Genomic DNA, 22,359 nt, shown 5'->3' on the forward strand with positions numbered 1-22,359 from the left:
GTTTTCCACTCCAAGTCTGGTTCTCTGTGCCACCCTGCACATTGAGGGGTAACGTTGTCCCAACAGGACATTCTTCCACCCCAGCACCACACACATCCCGTCTCTACAAGGTGTCTCTTCATCCCCAGAAAGGGCACAAAGCCCATCTGCTTCTACAGTAAGCCAGACTTATCAGTCAGATCTTTAATTTTGATAATAATACAAGTGCTGCCTCAATATAGCTACAGGCAACCCTGCCACTGACATGTAGATCTACCGCTTCCTCACATGACAGACTACTTGCTTTTGATTGCTTTTTGTTTTTAAAGTTGACATTTGCTTTTCTCACTGCTGGGTTTACATGGAAAAGCTGCATTGTCATATTGACTTGAGCAATTGAGACATATACAGTGAAACCACCATATAGGCTAAAAGGGTAATTATACCCACTAAACGTAAACAGTTTTACTCATATGTGCCTTAATAACTCTCTGGGAATTACATCTGTCCTTTTTTTCCCCTTGCTGAACACTTCTAACAGAAGCTGATTGATTTAAACAATCCAGCTTATACTGCTAATGTGAATATTAGCAGAAGTCAAATCATCATACATACACGTTCTGTACTATGGCTCTGCTCCATTCATGATTTAAAAAAATTATTACAGCATACAATAAAATACATTTCAAAAATATGAATATCTAACAAGTATGACAAATACCAACAGCAGTATTTTCTGACACAGGTCCATACCGAGGTCCCAAACAACAAACCATGATAAACACCTACTACATGAAACGGATAAAAATGGACAGACGGCAAGCTAAATAACAGTGATTACACAAGAAAAGTCACAGAAAGGGCAAGTGATACATCATTTATGATGAATTCCCTAAACCCAACACAGTTTAATATGGTTAACATTCCTTCCCCCCCCCCCAGAAAGCTCTTTCCACTGAAGCCATGCATACCATCGTGGGTGCACTTATTTTTGTCTTTCTAAGGCATGGAGCACTAGGTCCCACCATGGGATCCTTTAGCTCACTGGACTGAACAAGTGTAGACAAATGAGTCCTCAGTCTTTGCTGAGTACAGGTGGTAACACGTCATTGTTCATTCGCAACTGTATTTCCTCACTTCATTTTTCCATCTAGCAATTTATTGTTCTCACTGACGTCAGCAGACATCGACTTCCAGTATCGATGGCAGGCCATCTCCAGCATCTCAAGCCCTCCAAAGCGCTTGTGCTGAGCTATGTACACTCCAACCATGATCAGGAAGTAAAGCCTGAAAGGAGCCCAGAGCCACAGGCCAGTGAAACACAGAGCAATGAAGCTGCTCCAATACAGCAGCGAGGCCGCTTTGATCAGAGTAACTCGCAGCTCTGACTTACAGGGTGGTACTCGTGCAATGCCATCCCTGTCAAAGGCGCGGGGCTGCCCTGAGTAAAAGTCCCGTAACCGGACCTCCTTTTCAGCCCAGCGCTCCCGACACCAAGATTCTAAGTCAGAGGAAGAGGTGGGAAGTGCAGACACTGGATAGCGCCGGACATGGAAATGGATCTCACGTGGGAAATGGCCGGATATGAGGTGGCGTTCTGTCTGTGGGATGTTCTTAGGGTAGGCGACTGTAATGTCATGGACGGCATCCAAATTATCACCTAGGAAAAAAGTAAAAAACAAGTACAATTTAAAATGATGAATGGGAGAATAACACGACTTACTATTTTAAAAAGATGAAAGCAAATTCATTTAGAAGTGTGAAAAACTCTACTTCCGATCCAGAACCACAAACAGTAAATCTTTTAGACATGAAGACAAGCCACTGCAGGGAGAATTATTATCTCTCTTACAAAACCACACTAGTTCACTGGCCCCGTTACTCAGACACCTCCAATTATCCAGTAACTCGCCGTTTTAAAACTACCGTCATCACTGATCTACAGTGCCCTTGTATACAACAGGGGGAACAAAATAGATTACCAAAAGCACAGGATGACACCCGCAAGCGCCTGCTCTCACAGTAAAAATAGAGCTTAGAGGGGCATAGTGGATATGGACAGGGAGAACATGATCAGCATGAGTATGTCAGTCAGTGGCATAAAGAAAGGGAGATGAAAATTGGCTTAGTCTGACGATATCACAGTGTTTCACAACACCTGCTTGGAGAGTCTGTGTCACTGCTGAGCATGCAGGGTTGGTGGGGGGGGGGGGTGAGACAGCAGGACCAGAGATGGTATTTATTTAAGACCTTTGGAAGACTGCCAGGTTGAGCTCACACAGAAATATGATAATATCGGGTAGCTGTAATGACTGGCATTGGGATGAAAGCATATGTCTGAGACTCTGAAGAATAACAGGTATAATCCCTCCTTGTATGAACAGCGTCAGTGGAATAAGTACAGTCATCGTAGCAGCGTGTCATTTTCAGTTGGTTTTAGAGATAAAATATTTCCGTCCTCATGACAGGCTTTGTGTCCTGGTTATTTTCATGTGAACGCATTACACTGTCTGGCTGCCAACTATCCTTAACGTGTCTATTACAAGTAAATCGGTCACGTGTTTAATGTAGATGATTTCAGAAGCTGTTAATGTCCTTCAAAGCTGACCTTTTCGTAGTCGGTCCACAATGAAGGTGAATCCTGTGGTGCGGGGATGAAGAACATACTCAAACTTCGGCAGGCTGTTCTGTGCAGCAAACGCGTCGCTCTTTGCCCTTGTATTTTCTGCAGAAGACACACACCATAAAACTTGAGTAAAAACTCTGTAAAAACATATCATGTTACTCATTCTCTCCAGGATAAATGTTTTTACTGGGATGCAATCAAGACTCTAAGTTTGTATTATATGACTGCTTTAAGAAGAGTGCATAAACCTTTATGTAGGCACAAAAAATAAGGTAAATAAACCAAGAATTGTTTTAAGATGCTAGGAGTATTAGCTGTCTGTATTCATTTTGACTTTGTACTTTAAAACTATTAAACTTAGAGTACCTTTACGATGAAATTTATACTGTCAAACCAAAATACCATGGACAAGATTAACTGTTGCATATTAGATAGCCTTAATAATAACAACAGCCGAACTCATGGGGATACATAATCAAAAAATTCCAGTGTACTATTATAAAAATAGAAGTAACAATAACAACATGGGTTACGGGATATGATTAGATTCATTAATACACCCACTAAAGATAAACATTTATCCATTTATAAAAATCCATGGGGGGGCATAAACACAGGAAAGGTGACTATTTATTAGCCAAACATTCCTTGGGAACTTGTTGCTGGAACATGTAAACTATATCATGACTCATAAGTTATATTATGCAACAAGAAGCAAATTCAGACAGAGTACTCAGACAACAGACAGCTCTGTTGATCACACCTGTTCTCTTAAACAAAGCTGTTTGTCATTCCTACACAGTCTCTTATTCAATTCAGTTTTAAAAGCTTTATTAAAAAGTTTGCTCTGACCTTGATCCTTTAGTCTGTATGCCTCTAGGATAAGCAGTGTGGGACTAATGAACTTCCACGTAAGAAGTCAACATACCGTGTATATATCCCCTTGTTTCTTGCGTCAAATCAAGCCTTGAAGTCTAAGAGGCTTACTTGCAAACACACTCGCAAGGGTGCAAACATAACACCAACTGTAAAGTAATACTTAGACCCTACTGGCTAATTATGATGTAACTACATTCAGCTCAACATGACATCATGATATGTAAATGGGAGTTAAGCTTCTCCCAGTAATGCTACTCAGGACTTTGACTGGCTCAAATGGGATCTGAAGGGCCTTTAGGCACAAGTGTCACTCTTGCTTAGACCGAGAGATCAGAGCATTCTTGCAGAAATGGCAGTGACAAGAGATTTAGATATGTCTTATCACTCTGAAATTGTGTTTGCATAACAGTGTCGAGCGCAAAGGCATGCAACAGGTGGAGCGCTACGCTGAGCTCTGGAAGCCGACTGGTGGGTAACACATTTTCAGAGTAATAACTGAAATATGGACAGACTGCCCCATGAATGAATTAAACACTGCAAGGTTTACACTTCACCGGTAAGGTCGGTGCCTTCTGGGAAGAGCAGCAACTGTAAGGGCTCTCTGATGTCACAAAAGTAGTCCAGCATGTTCTCCAAATGCTTCTTGTCCTCCTCCCAACGACGCTGAATGAAGACAAAGCAGGCAACCTGCATTGCCCAACCTGCAAAGCAAATATTAAGTTGTCACATGTCTGCTTATCAAGGTAAACTGGCTAACATCTTAAAGTAGGAGCTGAACTTGTATAACACATTAGTGCTCTAACTTTACATCATAATGTTCCTCTTTTATATTTACATTCAGCCAAGTCAGTCTTAATGGTTTTATCTCCTCTTTCAGCATATATTACCTTATAGTTTGTGTAAGTGTACACGAGTGTCTTTGTGTGTAGGAAAGGGCAAGGCACCCACTGTATACCCACCAAAGCCAGGAACAGCCTTAAGCGCAGCCTTGAGGCAGATCTTTTCCAGACGAAGGTAGCTGTACCTGAGCAGACAACACCAAAGGAACATCCAGTCCAGGCGGGTACGGTGGTTCATGATGATCACGCTCCGCTCTCCGGGAATGAAACCATCACCTGTTATTACCACCTTCACTCCAAATACTAGCTCCAGCAAGGACTAGAAAAGAGAGACAAGGATGGAGGGAGCATAAAAGAACCGAAAGGGAAGCGAGGGTGACAGATAGGAAGGTGGTCAAGGATGATGACAGGAAAATCATAGAAAGGGAGGAGGCGGAACTAGGAAGAGGTAAAAGAGCCAAAAGAATGAGAAGATAATAAGATACTGGTACTGGTTGGATATTATTGCCATTGTTCATGGTCATATAACCAATCACAGGTGATTTTACATGGCACCACCTTGTGTTTCATCTGATAACGAGCAGGTATACGATCATCAATTGTTGCAGTCATGATACACAAGACCTTTGCCTTGTTCTCAGGCATAATTGGAATAAATGAAGTATAGTTTTGACAAATTAAGAGAAAAGGCATATTTTCATCAGCCTATGCACAGGTAACTTAAGACCATCTGTCGCACACAAGTAGGTTAAAAAAAGGGTAAGCTGGTGTACGCACCACAGGTAGGGTGAGCCAGGTAGCCACAATTCGATCACTGAGCCAGCGGTACCAAGCAGGAGACAACAACATGAGGGGTAAAACTGGCCCCAGCATGAAGACGCTCCCGAAGAAACTACCCAAAAACAGGGTCACCACAAAGTACAGGCCCCGCACTGACACAGCCATCTGCAAGAGATGAACAAGACAAGATTAGCTGAGTACAAGTCCATACAGAATAAACATAACTGTTTTAAAGAAACACTGTTTTATTAAGTGGGTGGATGATGACAGTCACTGTATTCCAGACTTGGATCTCTGCTATGGAAAGAAGCTAAGAAGAAGAACATTGATAATATGAAACAAATGTGGTTTTTAGCGGTCTTGCCAAAAGCAAAGATTGCAGTTCTGTTGCTCTTTTAATATATTTACCCACAAACAGTGGAAAATCCAGGGCAGACATTCCTAGGGTGGAATGTAAATGGGGGAACCTTTTGGTCTGTGGGTGACAGATTGTGGGTGCACAGTCACTAAATCACGTTTTGTTGTGGTTTTGGAATTATTCACTGAATGTACTGCTGGAGAAACTTTCTGTTATTCTTAATAAAATGGCTTTGTTGAATGAAGATCTTAAACTATCACTCAAGTATAATCAGGAACAGAACAGAAGAATTAAAATATTGTAACAGGAACTTGGATGCAATCAATATGGCAATATATGGAGTGTTAAGACACTGAAAGCAAAAAAGCCTGGAAAATGATACTCTTACATTGAAAGTCTCAACTGATTAGGAATGCTAGGTATGTTTTTACTGCATTGGGTGTGTGCTTAGGATCACTGTCATGCTTAATAATGAAGCTATTGCTAGTCAGATGCTTTCCAGATGGTACTGTATGATGGATGATGGAAAACCTGACAGTCCTTTTCAGTGTTCATAATCCCATCAGTTTTGTCAACATACCCAAATCATGACAAAGCCTCCACCATGTTTAACAGATTGCTGTAGCTGCTTGCTGTTGTACCTCTCTCCTTAACCTCCAAACTGATGACTATTTGAACGAAGGTGCTATAAGATTGATTGCCACCGATTTTTCCAGTGATTGCTAGTGATCTTTGGTTCAGTCCACTGAGACCATTTCTGATGGGGCAAACAGTGGATGGACTGGTTCATATATTGTACTTTTCTGCTCTTTTCTACTCTAGCATTCAAAACGCTTTATACAACATGCCTTATTCAATTCACACAAGCACTTTTTTTCTACAGCTATGTGCCTTTCTATCTAACATTCCTACTCCGATGGGGCAATTTAGGGTTCCGCATCTTGCCCAAGCGTACTTAAGCCCCTTTCACATAGAAAGCAACATGTGCTGCGCTGACCGCTAGCTGGAGAAAATGGCCCAAAAATTGTGTTACACTCCACTTTTACTTGTTTCTTCATCCCTTGCATTAGGGACCTTTTTTATGCTTGAATTATTTTATAAGTTAGTGTTAACTGGTCTACCAAGGAATAGAATGGAATGAAATGAGTGAAAAAGTAGCCAGTGTATAAAGTAAAGAACCTAAAGACTACTTTTAAAGGTTAGAAGTAATGAGTACAAATACTTACTTACTTAGAATTTTCTGTAATTGAGTAGTTATTTTTCTGACAACTTTTTACTTTTACTCCCTACATTTTTAAACAAATATCTTTACTTTCTACTCCTTACATTTTCAAAACAGGCTCCTGGTTTAACATTTAAGGGGAGTTATTATTTCACGTCACTGCAGGTCTTCAAACAGCAAACTGATTTGAGCCTAAACAACACATGAAAGCCAGTCCTATTTGTATATTAATCACCAGGCAACATTGCATAAAAAGGGATCAAAGAGGCAAAACGGTGTGCCATAGTTAGGGGTTAAAGTGGGCCTGGAACAAGTGCAGATGTCCATAATTTGCAGTTGTGGTACTTCAGTATTTAGCTAGCTCTAAGAAAGAGGAGTGAGTATAAAGGGAATACCTTTTTTTACGTGGCAGGTAAAAAAAAATGCAAAATTTCTATCACCTCAACAAACATCAGCAAACCCACAAATTGTTTCTGTGCAGTTTGTCACAATATGCCTTCTACCTTAAAAGCTACAGCTGCTATATTTCACAGGGGAGAGAATGAGAACTAAAACCACTCAAGATAGAGAAAGACGGGACCGGAGAGGAAGAAGAGAGAATTCTATTTAAAGGTAATAACTGCTCATGATAGTTGATCAACTGGAACTTGAAAGCTTACATGCAAGTCCTGATTTTTTTATGTCAGATGTTATCTGTATATGTGAAGCAATGACTTTTCATATTGTGAAGCGTTCTGCAAAACAAACTGAGGTATGCCAAGTTTGTGTTATTCAAAAGCGGCATGAAAATACTCTGCAGCTTAGTGCAGCATAAACAATTTAGATTTGCCGTACTGTGATGGATTTAAAGCAAAGAACGTTGGGTTACTTAACGTAATCCCTGGTTCTTTGATAACAGAGTGAGGTGTTTCACTATGGGAATCGCCTCGGCGTGACCAACTACGGAAGCTCCAATGACACCACGTCTGTCTATGACAGACCTGTCGAGCCGTGCTCAGGGCTCCGCCCCCTCGTACTAACACAGCCGACCAGCTCCTCCTAACTCATTCCAAGCAGATTTCTTTCCGTGCCTAAGCAAGGAGGGAAGTGTTGGTGAAACACCTCACTCTGTTATCAAAGAACCAGGGATTACGTTAAGTAACCCAACGTTCTTTTTCTAACTTCGCTCGGTGTATCACTATGGGAGATATGGCCCACTCCCGGATTGCGCCAGCTCCCGAAGCTACTCTCCAGTGCTACTCCAGGATCTCAGGTCGAACCTGAGGCACCAGAATCCAGCACCGTCTGAGCCAGGGATGACTGTGCAACATCCAGCCGATAAAACCGGACAAACGTGTGCGGCGTAGCCCAGCTTGCTGCCGCACAAATATCCTGGACTGATACATCTCTGAACAACGCCCAGGATGTGGCCACACCCCTAGTGGAGTGTGCTCGGAGTCCCGGGGGGGCCTGCAAGCCCTTACAGCTATAAGCCAGAGCTAAGGCCTCTACAATCCAATGAGCTAGTCTCTGGCGTGATACGGGCCTGCCCTTGTGAGGGGAGGCCCAGGAAACAAACAGCTGATCCGACTTCCTGAATCCAGCTGTTCTGTCAACATAAGTCCCCAAGGCCCGGACAGGGCACAAAGTGTTCAGCCTCTGCTCCCTCTCGGAAGAGAATGGAGGGGGGTGAAAAGCTAGGAGCTCTACTGTAGGGCACCTGTATGATGTTTCCAACACTTTAGGGACAAAGGCTGGGTTAGGCCTCAGGAGTGCTTTAGTGAGTCCCGGGGCCAACTGTAGACAAGAGGGGTGAATAGACAGAGCCTGTAATTCACTAACTCGCTTGGCTGTGGTTAGAGCCAACAGCAGAGTGGTTTTAAGAGAGAGAAACTTCAACCCCACTGCCCCAATAGGCTCAAAGGGGTGGTGGGAGAGGGCGTCTAAAACGACTGACAGATCCCATAAAGGGACCAGTGGTCTAGAAACTGGGAGCGTTCGACGCGCTCCTCTCATGAAGTGACCTACAAGGGGGTGCTGCCCAGCAGGTTTATCACCAAACCCCACGTGGCAGGCTGAAATAGCTGCTAAATAGACCTTTATAGTGGAAAAAGCTTTCCTTTTGTCCAGCAAGTCTTGAAGAAAACACAACAGCTCCACCACTGAACACTGAAAAGGGATAATCTGCTTTTCATGGCACCACTCTTCAAAAACACGCCATTTACTGCTGTAAATGGAACGGGTGGAGGAGGCTCTGGCATTCTGAATGGTTTCAATAACCTTCGGAGGCATGCCTGCTGCCTTCAAATTCCACCTTTCACGGGCCAGGCCCAGAGAGCAACCTGGTCTGGATGGGGATGGTATATCTCCCCACGCGCCTGAGACAGAAGGTCCCTGCGGATGGGGAGTGGCCATGGCTCGTCCACCAGAAGCTGGATGATTTCTGCTATCCAGTGTTTGGATGGCCACCGTGGAGCTATTAAAATCAGAGACAGCCCCTGATCCCTCACTCTGATCAGTGTTGGGGAGATCAGGCTGAGGGGAGGGAAAGCATACAGCAGAGTTTTTGGCCAAGGATGGGCCAGCGCATCCACGCCCAGTGGCGCGTGTGCGTCTGACAGGGAGAAAAACAGGGGGCACTGTGTGTTTTCTCGCGAGGCGAAGAGATCTACGGCAGCCCGGCCGCATCTCTGCCAAATCTGCTCCACCACCTGTGGGTGAAGCCTCCATTCTCCGAACAGTGGATTTCCTCTGGACAGGAGGTCCGCCCCCCTGTTCAGAATTCCTGGCACGTGAGTTGCCCGAAGGGAGAGGAGCCGAGTGCTGCTCCACATAATTATTTCCCTGGCTAACCTGTGTAGCTGCCGGGAACGGGTGCCGCCCTGGCGGTTGATATAAGCAACTACAGTGGAGTTGTCTGTTTTCACTAAAACATGTTGACCCCGGAGATACGGCAGAAAATGCCGTAAGGCTAGGAGCACCGCGCGGAGCTCCAGCACATTTATGTGATTCAGAGTGAGTCTCTGTGACCAAACGCCATTCACTGCTCTGCCCATCATAGTTGCACCCCAACCTGACAGGGATGCATCTGTGGTCAGCGTCACCCTGGATGATACTGCCCCGAGCGGTACCCCCGCCGCGAGAGCTGTCGGGCTCCTCCAGGGCCGGAGAGCCGCAATACACGGCTGTGTTATTTTTACACCACGACTGAGATGTCGGCGAGGGCACAGCTGCAGAGAAGCAACCCACCGCTGAAAATCTCTCATCATAAGCAGCCCCAAGTGTACCACCGATATCACCGAGGCCATGAGGCCGAGGAGGCGGAGACAGAGTCGGAACCGCACGACTTTCCCCAGCTGAAAACGGGAAAGACAGTGAGTGAAGGATGCGATCCTCCGCTCTGAAAGTGCGATACGATAAGAGATGGAGTCTATTCTGAGCCCCAGATACTCTGTAAACTGTGCGGGTTCCAAGTGGCTCTTTTCCAGGTTGATAGTGAACCCAAGCTCCGTGAGGTGATTCACCACCACCTCGGAGTCTTTGATCGCCTGCTCGCGCGATCGTGAGCATATTAGATAATCGTCTATGTAAGAAAATATTCTGATGCCGCTGTTCCTTAACGGAGACAGCGCTGCCTCCACACATTTGCTGAACACCCTCGGAGCTAAGGATAGCCCGAATGGGATAGTTTGAAACTCGTACGCTACGCTCTGATAAGCGAACCTGAGATATTTCCTGTGTGGAGGATAAATGGCGATGTAAAAATATGCGTCTGATAGGTCGATTGTAACAAACCAATCGCCTGTGTGAATTGAGCGACAAAGCATCTTGTGTGTGAGCATTCTGAACCTGTACTTTCTCAAATGCTTGTTTAACACACGCAGATCCAGAATAGGACGGAGCGACGTTCCGTCCTTTTTCGGGATGAGGAAATAGCGGGAGTAAAAGCCCTGCTGAGCTTCTTCGCTCGGAACCGCTCCGATCGCCTGTTTGTGTAACAGGGAGGATATTTCCTCCTCCAGCACATTCGCTGAATCGCGACTGGCCACAGAAGCTAACACTCCGCCGAATCTCGGTGGTTTTGCCGCAAACTGTAGTCTGTAACCATGGGAAATGGTTGACAAGACCCAGGGATGAACTGCGCATGCGCGCCACCGCTCCAGCCGCTCTGCGAGCGGGCCTCTGAAGAAGCGGTAGCGTGACGTCACCCCTGTCTCCCGGAAGGAGTTGGGGCTCTCCCCCTCGGGAAGAGCGTGAGCTCCCCCCGCTGGGAACAAAGACAAATTGCAGTGATTTTCTTTTGTTTTTATTTTGAAACTGGGGGGACATTCTGCCCTTGGCAAACTGCCTGGCTGCAGAAATGCACGTTTTATTTCTTTTGTTACCCCCAAACCACAGTGAAGTGTCTGGTGACTCTGGGCAGTGCTTGGTGACACAGACAGAGTGTTTAGAAGTGTTTGGTGACACTGCGCCATTTGTCCACAAGTCTGTCCTCCCTGAACTGGAGGAGGAGACTGAGAGGGTGCTCCTGGTGAACTGGAAACTTCCGGAGACCCTGAACTTTGGAGTGATTTGGTTACCCCTTCTAACACCTTCCTTCTCTTTGGGGAAGAAAAGAGGGGTGACACAGAATGCTGCAGGTGTGCTAGGCTGACCGCTTCTTTTTACCCTCTCCGGGGTGTGACGGCTTGTTCTTTGCAGCAACTGCTGCAAAGGAATGCTTGCCCCAAGGTCTTCGGTTCTCTACCTTGGCCTGGTGGGCACCCTGCTGGCCTCCTGCTCCTCTCTGCATTCTGACCCCACTCTGTCTCCCTCTCGCAGCTGCTGCTGTTGCTGCAAAGCCAGCTCTTGGCACCTGCTGGGGCTGAGAGTTAGGTTTTCTGGGTAAGCAGAGATTGAATGCTTCACCCTCCTGCTTTCTGCGGGTGCTTGTTTCTCTCATTCTCTCCAGGGCTGGGCCAAAGAGACCCTTGGTTGGGTCATAGGCTGCATCCATGACCTCAGCCTTCTGAGCATCACCCAGGCCTGACAGGTTTAGCCACAAGGCTCTCTCACCCGAGACTGCAAGGCCCATAACGCGACCACACCCTTGGACTGCTCCCCTGGAGGAGCGAAGAATGAGATCATTAACCACGCAGATTTCATCCCAGAGGGCTGGGTTCGGGGAACCCGAGTCAAGCTGACGGCCCATGTCTTCCAGAATTTCTGCCTGATATGCTGATAGCAGTGTGACTGCATTAAGCGAGCACACTGACTGTGCAGCATATTTGTATGTCCTTTGATAAATAGATGCCATGAGGCGATCTATCTTGTTGGGCAAAGAAATGCTAGAAGAAGCTGAGATTGCCCTGCGGTTAGGGTGAAGGTGATACGCCACTGAAGGCTCCACTGCTGGGGGTTCAGTCAGCCCCAGTTCACCCATCCCCTGGATCTCAAGCTTAGAGCAGCCCTTGGTCGGAAGCTTGCTTTTAAAAGGGCTTGACCAATAGCGACTCATTTCTTTCATGCAGGCTGGGACTGCTGGCAGAAGCTGCTTTGATGACGGCAAGGCTGGTGGGAGCCTCTTGCCGTCATACAAGTCACGTTCTGCCCCTTCGGCATCCTGGGCGGCTGGCCATGGGATGCCTAGCTTGGCAGCAGCCCGTTTACAGACCTCGTACAAATTGCTGTCCACCAGGGGTGCAACTTCAGCCCCACTCGGTGGCCTGGACTGCTGGGGAGGAAAGGTAGAGTCATCCTCCTGTTCCTCATCCATGTCCTCCAGGTCGAGGAGGTCGGAGTCGGCATCGCCCTCCGCGTCCTCGCCACCCGGCTCGCCCACGTTTTGATCGAGGAGGTCCTCGAACGATGGGGGCATGAGCGGGGACTCTTCTTCCATCATGTCCGCCCAGCTTGTGGAGGCTCGCGGATGACGGATATCGCTCGTAGCAGTAGCAGCCGACAGGCAGGGGTCCTGACTGTTCGTTACTGCTACTCTCAGCCTCCTTTCCAGGACTTTCTCTGGCACCAAAGCACAGTGTAGGCATCCCTGAGGGTCCGCCAGTGAAGCCTGAGCATGCTTGGCACCCATACAGACGATGCACATTGGATGAGGGTCCCTGCCCGAGATGGTGGCACCGCATGATGCGGGGCACGGGCGGGATGCAGCCTCTTTAGCCTTCGGCTCCGACCTTTTGGCGGGAGTAGGAGCCGTAGACATGGTTAGCGGAAAGGGGTGAGACTAGGCTACACCAGGCTCGTCTCGACACGTTAGCCCGTAAGTAGCTAGGACTAGCAGCGGGTGTTAAATCCGATCTAGTCGCGGCGGGAGTCAGCTCGTCGTGACACGTTGGCTGCACTCCGCTAGCCAATATCGTTAGCAACTTAATGCTAACCGAACCCTACGTCGACCAACAAGCTAATGCTAGTGAGACGCTAATGTGGTTCGTGGCCTGCTAACAAGTTAATGCTAGCCGGACACTGAACGAACAGCTCGCCGTAACGCGTTAGCCCGAGTCACACAACGTCGGCTACCTCGCTAACTAAAACCAGGAACCGCTGGGACAGCTCGCCTGACGCGGTTGCTGTTCCACAGTGCAACTCTAAGTACAGTTCTTTCGAAGGACTTACTCAGCACGATCCAAACTGGAACCGGAAAAACTGCGTTCGGCGACGTACTCCTACACGGGACGCCTGAGAACTGTTAAGCAGCTAATCAAGTTAGCCTGGATGCGCTGAGGGAGCTCAAAGTAGTTTCTCACGGGAAGAAAGCGAGAATGAGTTAGGAGGAGCTGGTCGGCCGTGTTAGTACGAGGGGGCGGAGCCCTGAGCACGGCTCGACAGGTCTGTCATAGACAGACGTGGTGTCATTGGAGCTTCCGTAGTTGGTCACGCCGAGGCGATTCCCATAGTGAAACACCGAGCGAAGTTAGAAAAAGAACTGTGTGTGACTAGTGCACAGTGGCTGTGGTGCTCAAGGTGAGAATTCGGTTACATCAAGTGTAGCACAGTTGAATTTGAAGTTAAGCTGATGAATCTTAGATTCATTCACTCAATTCCACCTTCATACCAACCTTATACAGCCTAGTATAAAAATAACATGCACAATATAGTGTCATCACAGAGGATGCCAAGACAACTCATGAGACATGTGCTTATATCTTGTTGAATTCAGTTGTGCAAATCCACAAAGACGAGTAAACCTCAGAGCTGCAGTGGCCCAGATCACCTAATCACAGCCTGTACCATTAAGAGTTATTACTCATTTCCCCACATTGAGCCACTACAACCCCACGCGTTGAATCCCACTTTAACCCCCAACTGTACTCATTTTTCAGTTTAAAGGTAAAGTCATCCTCTGTTCTGTAAGCAACAGAAAACAGAGGAATTTCTTTATTTTCTCCAATTGTTTGTTCATATTCTACATAACTGATTCAAACTGAGTGCATTCAGTAGAATTAAAATTTAGACTGAAATAAAGTTTCATCTACCAATATTATTTTATTATTGTATTAATATAGCACAAGGTTCAGTTAACTTTGCACAAAGATAGATGGTAGAATATCCTCCCAGAGAGCTACTTTTTACTTTCTTGCTTTGAGTACATTTCAGAACTTATACCTTTTCACTCGTTGAATAAGTACTTCAGCTTTTACTAGAGTATATTTTAATACTAATATCTGTATTTCCACATAAGTACAGAATGTCTGTACTTTTGCCACATCTGACTACTTTAGAAATTACAAGGAGGACTGGTTACTTGGAAACAAACTATCAAGAAATGACAAGTGGCTGCAAATTTTCCACAATACTGTACATGTACTTCCAAACTGGAAGAATGGATTCAGTATGGTGAAAGACTGGGACACAGAGACTTACTCATTTGTGTAATTTCCAGGTAGTGGTTATTATTCATGAGATATACACATTTTTTAAAATGTGCTTTTATGAAGCGGTAGTTAAAAAAAGCAAGACTAAAAACTTCACAATGGAAATGACAAAAACAACTACACCATAAACTTCGGCTGTTATTGAACCTTTGAGCCACTGACTGCACTAAAAACATCACAAGGTGATAAACTCGTGGAAAAATTGGTTGAACCACACTTAAACTTTATTGTATTGTAAAGTTTTTCCTCTGCTTATCAGATTCAGGGTCTCAGGTGTAGGTGGGGTCAGGAGTGTGGGTAGAACCTATCCTAGTTACCATAAGACAAGAGGTGGGGTACACCATAGATAGCTCTCCAGTCTGCTGCATGGCTTCCAAAGAAAGACACACAATCATTCACCATTGTCTTTGGATTGTCAGGGGAAGTTGGAGTACCCGGTGAGAGCCCATGCAGGCACGAGGAGAACATTTGTAGGCCGCTAATGAACCTTTGACCCACTAACCCTGCTACCAAGAAGCATTAAAACATTACATGATAATGAACCAATGGAAAATTTGATAAACCACACTTACATTTTATTGTGTTAGGAAAATTATCCTTTGAAGTCATTATAAGCCCACGTACAAACTGTCATTGACATGGTTGCAAACAAAACTGAAACCTGATGCTGTATGTACTTTGTAATGGTGTCAAATCACAACAAAACGCTCAAGAACAATCGCATCACTCTAACACAAGGTAAAAGGGACTTAATTCAGCCCTTGTCTTTTCAGAGATATGAGAGGTAAACATTTCAACTTCCAATGGTAATTGAAAGTTGAATGTTAATTTGTGCTTCGCAAACTTTCACACAGGTGTTTTCACTTAGTTTTCCTGATTACACCCCTTCTTATGCTGCATTAATGGCACATCAGAAGTGGAAGGTTGGAAAATCTAATCAGGAATCTCATTGGATTTAACTGATTTATGTAATTTCTTGGCTGCCTCCTGGTTTGCTTTTTAGCCATGTTATGAATAACAACCCCCATCACTTAACTGAAGAAACAGATGAGCTAATAAGGCTTGTTTGTTTGATTTTTTTCCCTGGGGAGAGATAAGAGTGGATTCCCCGTGTCCACTGAATGCAGCATTAGTACCAAGACTGGAGACCTCCATGTATTTCTTAGTATGGTTCCACCAAAGCCTGGGAAAAGGCTGAATTAGCCTGAAAAATGTTAAACACCTGTTATTGCACAAGGCATTGACATAAAAATTCAATATTTATGAAAAAAAAATCACCTTTCGAAAAAAACGACAAAGTGTAGACCAATGTCTTTTGATCAATCAAATACAAAATAGTTGGTTAATTTAAGATGAACTAAACCTGTCTTACAAAAGTTTCTAGGGTGATCTAGTCACACAGCCAGTGTGATCACGATGAAAGCAAGCATTATACCAGTTTGCTGCTAAAAATAAATGTCATGGCCAAGCTGGTACTATCCCTTCTGATACTAAACACAAAACAAGAGTTCATTATTGATCTGTCAGGCAGTCATAGTGGAGGAGCAACACTGTGTCATGCCATTCCTTAAGTATATAGTTTACATATTGTTGTGACTTGTGAGGCTCATTCTCCTTATCTTGCAGACAGAGATGCAGAGATTACATTTACAAAACAGCTGGGCTGAAAAGAAATTCTACACAGTGATCTAAGGTCTCTGCATTTTTTTTTTTTTTTCCAGGAGATAAACAACAAGATATCAAGCCTCAAAACTGTGCTTTCTATTTTTTCAGAGTAGCTGGCACTAGCTGTCTGCCTATTGTTTTGTTGTAAATGCATCAAAAAATGTAAAAAAAAAAAAAAAAAAAAAAAAAAAAAAAAAACACAAAACAAAACACCAGCAAAGTAGAAGCGATACAATCTTGTACAGTCTAGGGCTGTGCGATATGACCAAAATCTCATATCCTAATATAAGAAATTCTATCGTCCTGATAACGATATAAATCACAAAAATGTAACATTTTCTGTAAATTCTGTGAATCTCGGGCAGCTCGTCTTGCGGGAAGTGTTTCCAGCTGCGCGTCATGTGGCTGGAGTCGAGTGTTTTAACCGATGCATGAAACGATACATTTTTAGATATAAGTTGTAACGGCCGCCGTTTTCTTTGTATTTATTACACAGCGTGCTGCGGGGAAAAGCCCGTTCTAACGTTTGAGTCTAAGGTTTATTTTTTAGCACCTGGCGGCTCTTTTTTAATTCTCATCTGTAAATAATCTGCTCTTTCACGTTATTCCGTTTATTTTGAAAAGTCTCAACAGGATCTTGAGCTTTATTGTGAAAGGTTTATGTGGAACATATACAAGCGGACACGGGATGCTGTTACCGTCGTTGTTGCTAACCACAACGCATAAAAACAGGCGCTTATCCGTCCATAGTGTGGTTATATTAAATATAAGAGAAAGAGAGAACTTTAAGAAATTAATATAGCCACTACAGTGACCATCAAAACGATGAAAAAATATTGCCGTAAACAGTTTATTTTGCGACACCACGAAACAAACGATAGCGTAAAATGAAATGATAGACGTTTTTATATCGTCATCCGATATATATATCGTTATATCGAACAGCCCTAACACAGTCCATGCGTATCTTAACAGTAGGGCTGTGCAATTAATAAAATGTTAATCTCAATCATGATGCTGGCTTCTCACAATTAAAGGAACATGATTGAGTGCCACTGAAAATGTATGCTCTGCCAATAGAAAGTAAAAGCAAATCAAGTGGTCGCTAGATTAACATGCCTCCATGAGCCAATCACAGCTGTTCCCTGCACTGTGCAGCTTCAGGTTTCCTGGACTAGACGGGCTTAGTAAAAGTGCGTTAAAAGAGAGATACATAACCAAATTCAAATGTGTGGCACGGCAGGAGGTAAAGAGCTTTTCCCTTGAATTGAATCGTCATTTGCTGTTCGGAAATATTGCAAATTTAGGTCAAGTGATGTTAACCAGGAACAAATTATATGCAAAGAGTGCTGTAGAGTTGTGTCTGCACCGCAAAACCACACAGGTAACTTATTCAGCCACCTGAAAACAAAGCACAAACTGCAGGCAGGTCAAGAAAATCACTGTTCAGCTCGGACTTCCATAAAAGTGAGCAATGATGCAGTGAAATCACCAACGCAGTCGCATTTGGGCAAAGATGCAAGGGTCAACCAAACACGGAGCATAACGATGGCTTCAGGGAAAGGTTTAACATACTGGTCAAAAGATGCTGGCCATCTTTTGATTGAAAGTGTCTTGTGTAGCTGTGGGAAGACCATATACACTCCATGGCAGGGTGCACACAATTATTTTTCTAAAGTGGAAATACCAGTGCCGTATGTAAAACACTACTGGGGAAATACAGAGGGATCTCACAGCTGTCAAGCACTTTGCTATTAGTTTTATTCAGATCAGGTACAATGAATGAAGGGAAAGACTATTTTATGCACTTCACTTGGTGCAATTTTTAAAAAGATACATTTTTTCTTCTAACACATGTGCTGAATTTGGGTATATAAGGAAAAGCTATTTTACTTTACTGAAAAAAAGCTTTTGTGCCAATAAATAAAAAAATAATTACATTTATAATATTTATTCTGTAGACGAAAACTATCAGACTGCAAAGAAGATAACATAAACAAGTCTGACTAATTTAACGAAAGGAGTTAGAAATGTTTTTGTATTGCTGATCAGACGGAGCCTGTCATTTTCCACCACACCCCGAGGTTTTGGTGGAAAGCAATACAGGGTACAGTCACCTAGATACTGTGAGGTTATCTTTACTGATATCTGCATGATTTCAGACTGAGTCACTAGACAGAAATCTAACCAGAAAACATTCCAAGGGATCGCTTGTGATCATCTCCACGCAAGCCTTGCTCATCTCAAACAAGCCTATTGAAGTTGGGCAAGTTGAGACATTACACACCTTCCTGTATTAGTAGTTTTTAACCTACTAAAACCGCACGTAAGCAAGTAACCTAAGTGTCAAATATTTTGATGTAATGCACCTTTGCATGCTTGGCAAACCTGATTTGATGCTCGATGAGAAAAAGCCATGCCAAATGATTTGTGTACATTACAGAGAAGGGCGTGGAAACCCTTATAATCTGTAAGACTTACTAGTTTTACAGTTAAGCCCTAAAGCTGGTCAATTACTATTAAGAAGATGAAAGGTTTAAACGGAGAGGCACAGCAAGTCCCTTGCTGACACTGGCAGCAATTTTCTCCTGCAGGTGTTTTCCTCTCTTACGTGAACTTCAGCTCTCACCTTACACCTCAATTACTGTTATGACTGTACAGGCTTCTGGTTCAGACTACCTTCCCTAACACTTTCATCATCCTGCCCTTGTTGACACCTTCTGCGGCATCATGACACAGCAGGTCTCATGGCACCAATCAAAGTGGCAGAAGTTGCATTTAAGCAATCCAAGAGTGTTTGTGCATGATTATGTTGGCATTTAGGGTTTAAGGGTTGCTGGTTTTAACAACGGAAAATGTGAAGCATGAGAGGGCTGAGGACAACAAGCTTGCTCAGCACAATTGCCACAATTAGGCTACGTCCCTTTCCACTCACACACACACACACACACACAAATAAAACACACACCCTTGGGTGGCTGCTGAAACAACTAGACAAGGCTATTCATACATGCAGTAAAAAGGCCTGACACACCTGGAGCCAGTGATGTGAGAACTGAGTGGAATTATGAAAATTAAATTGTTATATAAACATGTTTTTTTCCTGCTTGGCATATACACATGAGGCCTGGTAACACTATTTGTGCAAGACATCCAGGGAAACTTGTTTTCATACTCCAGGGCCAGCATTGCTTGTGAGTTTGATTTATTCCCGTCTACTTGGTTGGTTTAACATTTATTTAATCACCATAGTAATGATCCTGAAATAATTTCCCACACACACACACACACACACACACACACACACACACACACACACACACACACACACACACACACACACACACACACACACACACACACACACACACACACACACACACTTTGGACCAAAATATTCATTCTAAGGGCAGAAAAAGAAAGCAGCGAGGGAAGATAATAAACATAAAATCAATACACAGGATACATTTGTTGTATCAGAAATGTGACAAAAGCTCCTGGAAAAACACAATTGACTATAGAAGGCTTAATAGAGGAAGCTGGTGGCTGTTGTCAAAGAGGATGTGATGGAAAATCTGGTCTAAACTTTAGTGACAAAACCATTTTTTGTCAATCAACTTCCACATTCTTTGCAAGCATACTTCCTGCACGCAGGTGAGGAAGACATATTAAGTAGTCCTGCTCGCTTCTCTTATTTTGTGCCCACTTGGCTCCCGTCCTTCCCATCTTTCTTTGGCACCACATTTAAGAGGTGTGGCAAGCAGCTTGCAACATTATGCCACATTGTAAATTAATTAATTAATTGCACTATTTTGTACATGCAAAAAAAACCCAAAACAACAACTGAAAATAAATTAAAAATGCAAGGCTACAAAAGCGCTTTCCAAACAGGTAATCAAAGAAAACAGAGTTGCTTCCACACAAACTAAACTATTCAGGCTGAAGTATAAATCTGTTTAATCACAACTCTGGTCGAGCGGATTTGAGAGAAAGTTAGAAAGGCGAGGCTGAGATGGTTTGGGCTTGTGCAGAGAATGGATAGTGGATATATTGGACAAAGGACTTTGAATAAGGAGCTGCCTAAGTCTGGTCCCAAGAAAAATGTAGCCAAAATTAAGGAAGGTGTTTGTGTTGGTCCTGAAATTGGTGAAATGATGCTTGACAATGAGTTCAGAAGCCAAATGGATCAGCGGCATGGGAAGCCTTCGTGCAGGTTGTCCAGAATTTTCTTGGAAATCACAGAATTGTGCTCAGCTTATGGATAACATGCTAAAGGCATTTCAGCTAATGACTGCAGAACTTCACTTTAGATGCACTTCTTACGTTCTCATCTCGACTTTTCCCCCCACCAAATCAGCGATGAGCATGGAAGAAAGTCTTCATCAAGAATAAAATGATATCAGGGAAAATTCAATCCTAGCATAATGGGTGACTACTGTTGGTTCTTGCTAAGTCAAGCGCAAAAGCAAATGTATTAAACATTGTTTAACATGTTTAATTTTGAGCTAAATTGACAGGAATTTGCTTTAGCGTCTTTGTCTGGTGTTGTGTTCTGGTTTATTATCAGAATACACACATTAAAACTATTTTGTAGGGGAAATGCTTGAAATTCCAGATATTGTGTTGCTATATTGATATTCAAAAGTGATGTGTATCTCAAAAACCTGACGCAAGTTGGTTGTACTTCTGAAATCAGTGTAAAAAACAAGAACAAAAAAACAGATAAAAAGCAGGTGTGAGGTGCCCAATAGCAAACAAAAAAGAGTTTTTTGTAGAGCAGTGTTATCAATAACTATAACAATCTCATGTTAAGCAAGTCTTTATTTTAGATAAGGGGAAAGCTCAATCGCCTCAGATAAAATCTATATGCTGGTTTGTTTTGAAATTATAGAAATTTATTAACCACTAAGGCTGCCTGAAAAGGAAACTGATATGCAGTTACTTTGGGTACCTGTGTTTCCAAACTACGATATCTTTTAACTAATATCATACAAGGGCAACTGACAGCAACTTACGCCACCTTTAAAGCAACAATAAAAGTAGCTAATGGACCATCGATCGTACCATACTTTTTCCACTATACCAGGGTGGGGCGAGTAAGGAAGGAGGACTTTAGCCAGAAAGAAAGCCTCGATTAGCCTAGATTTAAGTTTAAGCTAAGAATTGTGCCATATTTTATCTGTAAATAATAATGTTGCTACGTAAATATTGACCTAGCAGCAGCCTTTAATGCAATAAACCACGAGGAGATACTGCAGTCAAATGGATTGGCTAATGGAGACGCTAATGTTTACATTCTGACAGTGTGTGCTCTATTACGGTGAACACATTATGAGGAAGGGGTAACCATACAAGCACCACTTTGCCTTTCCACAAACTGCCTTTAAAATCACTTGGCTACAGAACAGCTCATCTCCCAACGTACACGCTAACTGCTACATTTATTAAACGAGAAGCTACCTTAAGGTAAACTACTAGACTTTCAATGGTGATGGCTAATGCATCGAGTTTTGTGAAACACATACAATTTAAACATACCCACCTTTCGTGCTTATCCTTCACAATCAACGATCGGTGCGGGTGTGCTAGTCACGTTAGCTCCGGTAAGTCCAAACGCTGGGTTGCGACATACTAGCAGCTAGCTAACTAGCAAACATTAGCAAGAGGAGCTCCGCCAGAACACGAGAGCTGGCGCCGGTAGAACACCGGCTGAAACTGCCTCGCACCCGCTTTGTTTCGTGAAGTATTTGCTGCTCTAATTACGGAGCCGAGGCAGCTTCGCTTTATACGAAAGCATTTACTTACTATTAAAACAGAAACTTGCAGCATCAGCCATAACGTTTAGCTAGCTGAAGCCGACCTCTCAACTTGCTACCTCTCACCTGTCTTTACAGACAGGAGTCGACGGGGGGTGCTGTTTGCACAGGATAGCTTCATTAAGGAAAATGACGGTCTCAAAACCGCAGACCTGTGCCATGTGGAGCAGGTTTTGCCAAGGAGAGCCCTCATAGAGAACGCAGCGTAGATTTCGCAAGCTGATAGTGACTTTCACTGACACATTTCTTATATTTTTAGCAGCAGTCGAACTAGTTTGCACCTTTGAAGTCGTAGGTTGTGCAAAAAGAAAGTAGTTGACAATAGAGAAAAATCCAGCAAAGAAGTAC

The 22,359-nt window shown here is 43.7% G+C and overlaps 1 protein-coding gene across 2 annotated transcripts; it reads right to left on the reverse strand.

Annotated features, from left to right (window-relative positions):
- Positions 1 to 865: 865 nt before the first annotated feature.
- Positions 866 to 22,092, reverse strand: lclat1 (lysocardiolipin acyltransferase 1). 2 transcript variants are annotated; one of them, XM_080871080.1, is made up of 6 exons: positions 21,738 to 22,092; positions 5,101 to 5,268; positions 4,444 to 4,642; positions 4,039 to 4,185; positions 2,588 to 2,704; positions 866 to 1,639 (listed from the first exon to the last, which is right to left on the reverse strand). In XM_080871080.1, exons 2-6 carry the CDS (start codon positions 5,266 to 5,268, stop codon positions 1,113 to 1,115), a joined length of 1,158 nt encoding a protein of 385 aa, XP_080727206.1. In that variant the 5' UTR covers positions 21,738 to 22,092; the 3' UTR covers positions 866 to 1,112. The 2 variants fall into 2 exon arrangements, with proteins under 2 accessions (XP_080727206.1, XP_080727207.1); XM_080871081.1 differs by lacking the exon at positions 21,738 to 22,092 and adding an exon at positions 13,272 to 13,420.
- Between the last annotated feature and the right edge of the window lie 267 nt (positions 22,093 to 22,359).

The sequence above is a fragment of the Rhamphochromis sp. 'chilingali' genome (assembly GCF_963969265.1).
Source record: "Rhamphochromis sp. 'chilingali' genome assembly, chromosome: 21".
Classification (NCBI taxonomy): domain Eukaryota; kingdom Metazoa; phylum Chordata; class Actinopteri; order Cichliformes; family Cichlidae; genus Rhamphochromis; species Rhamphochromis sp. 'chilingali'.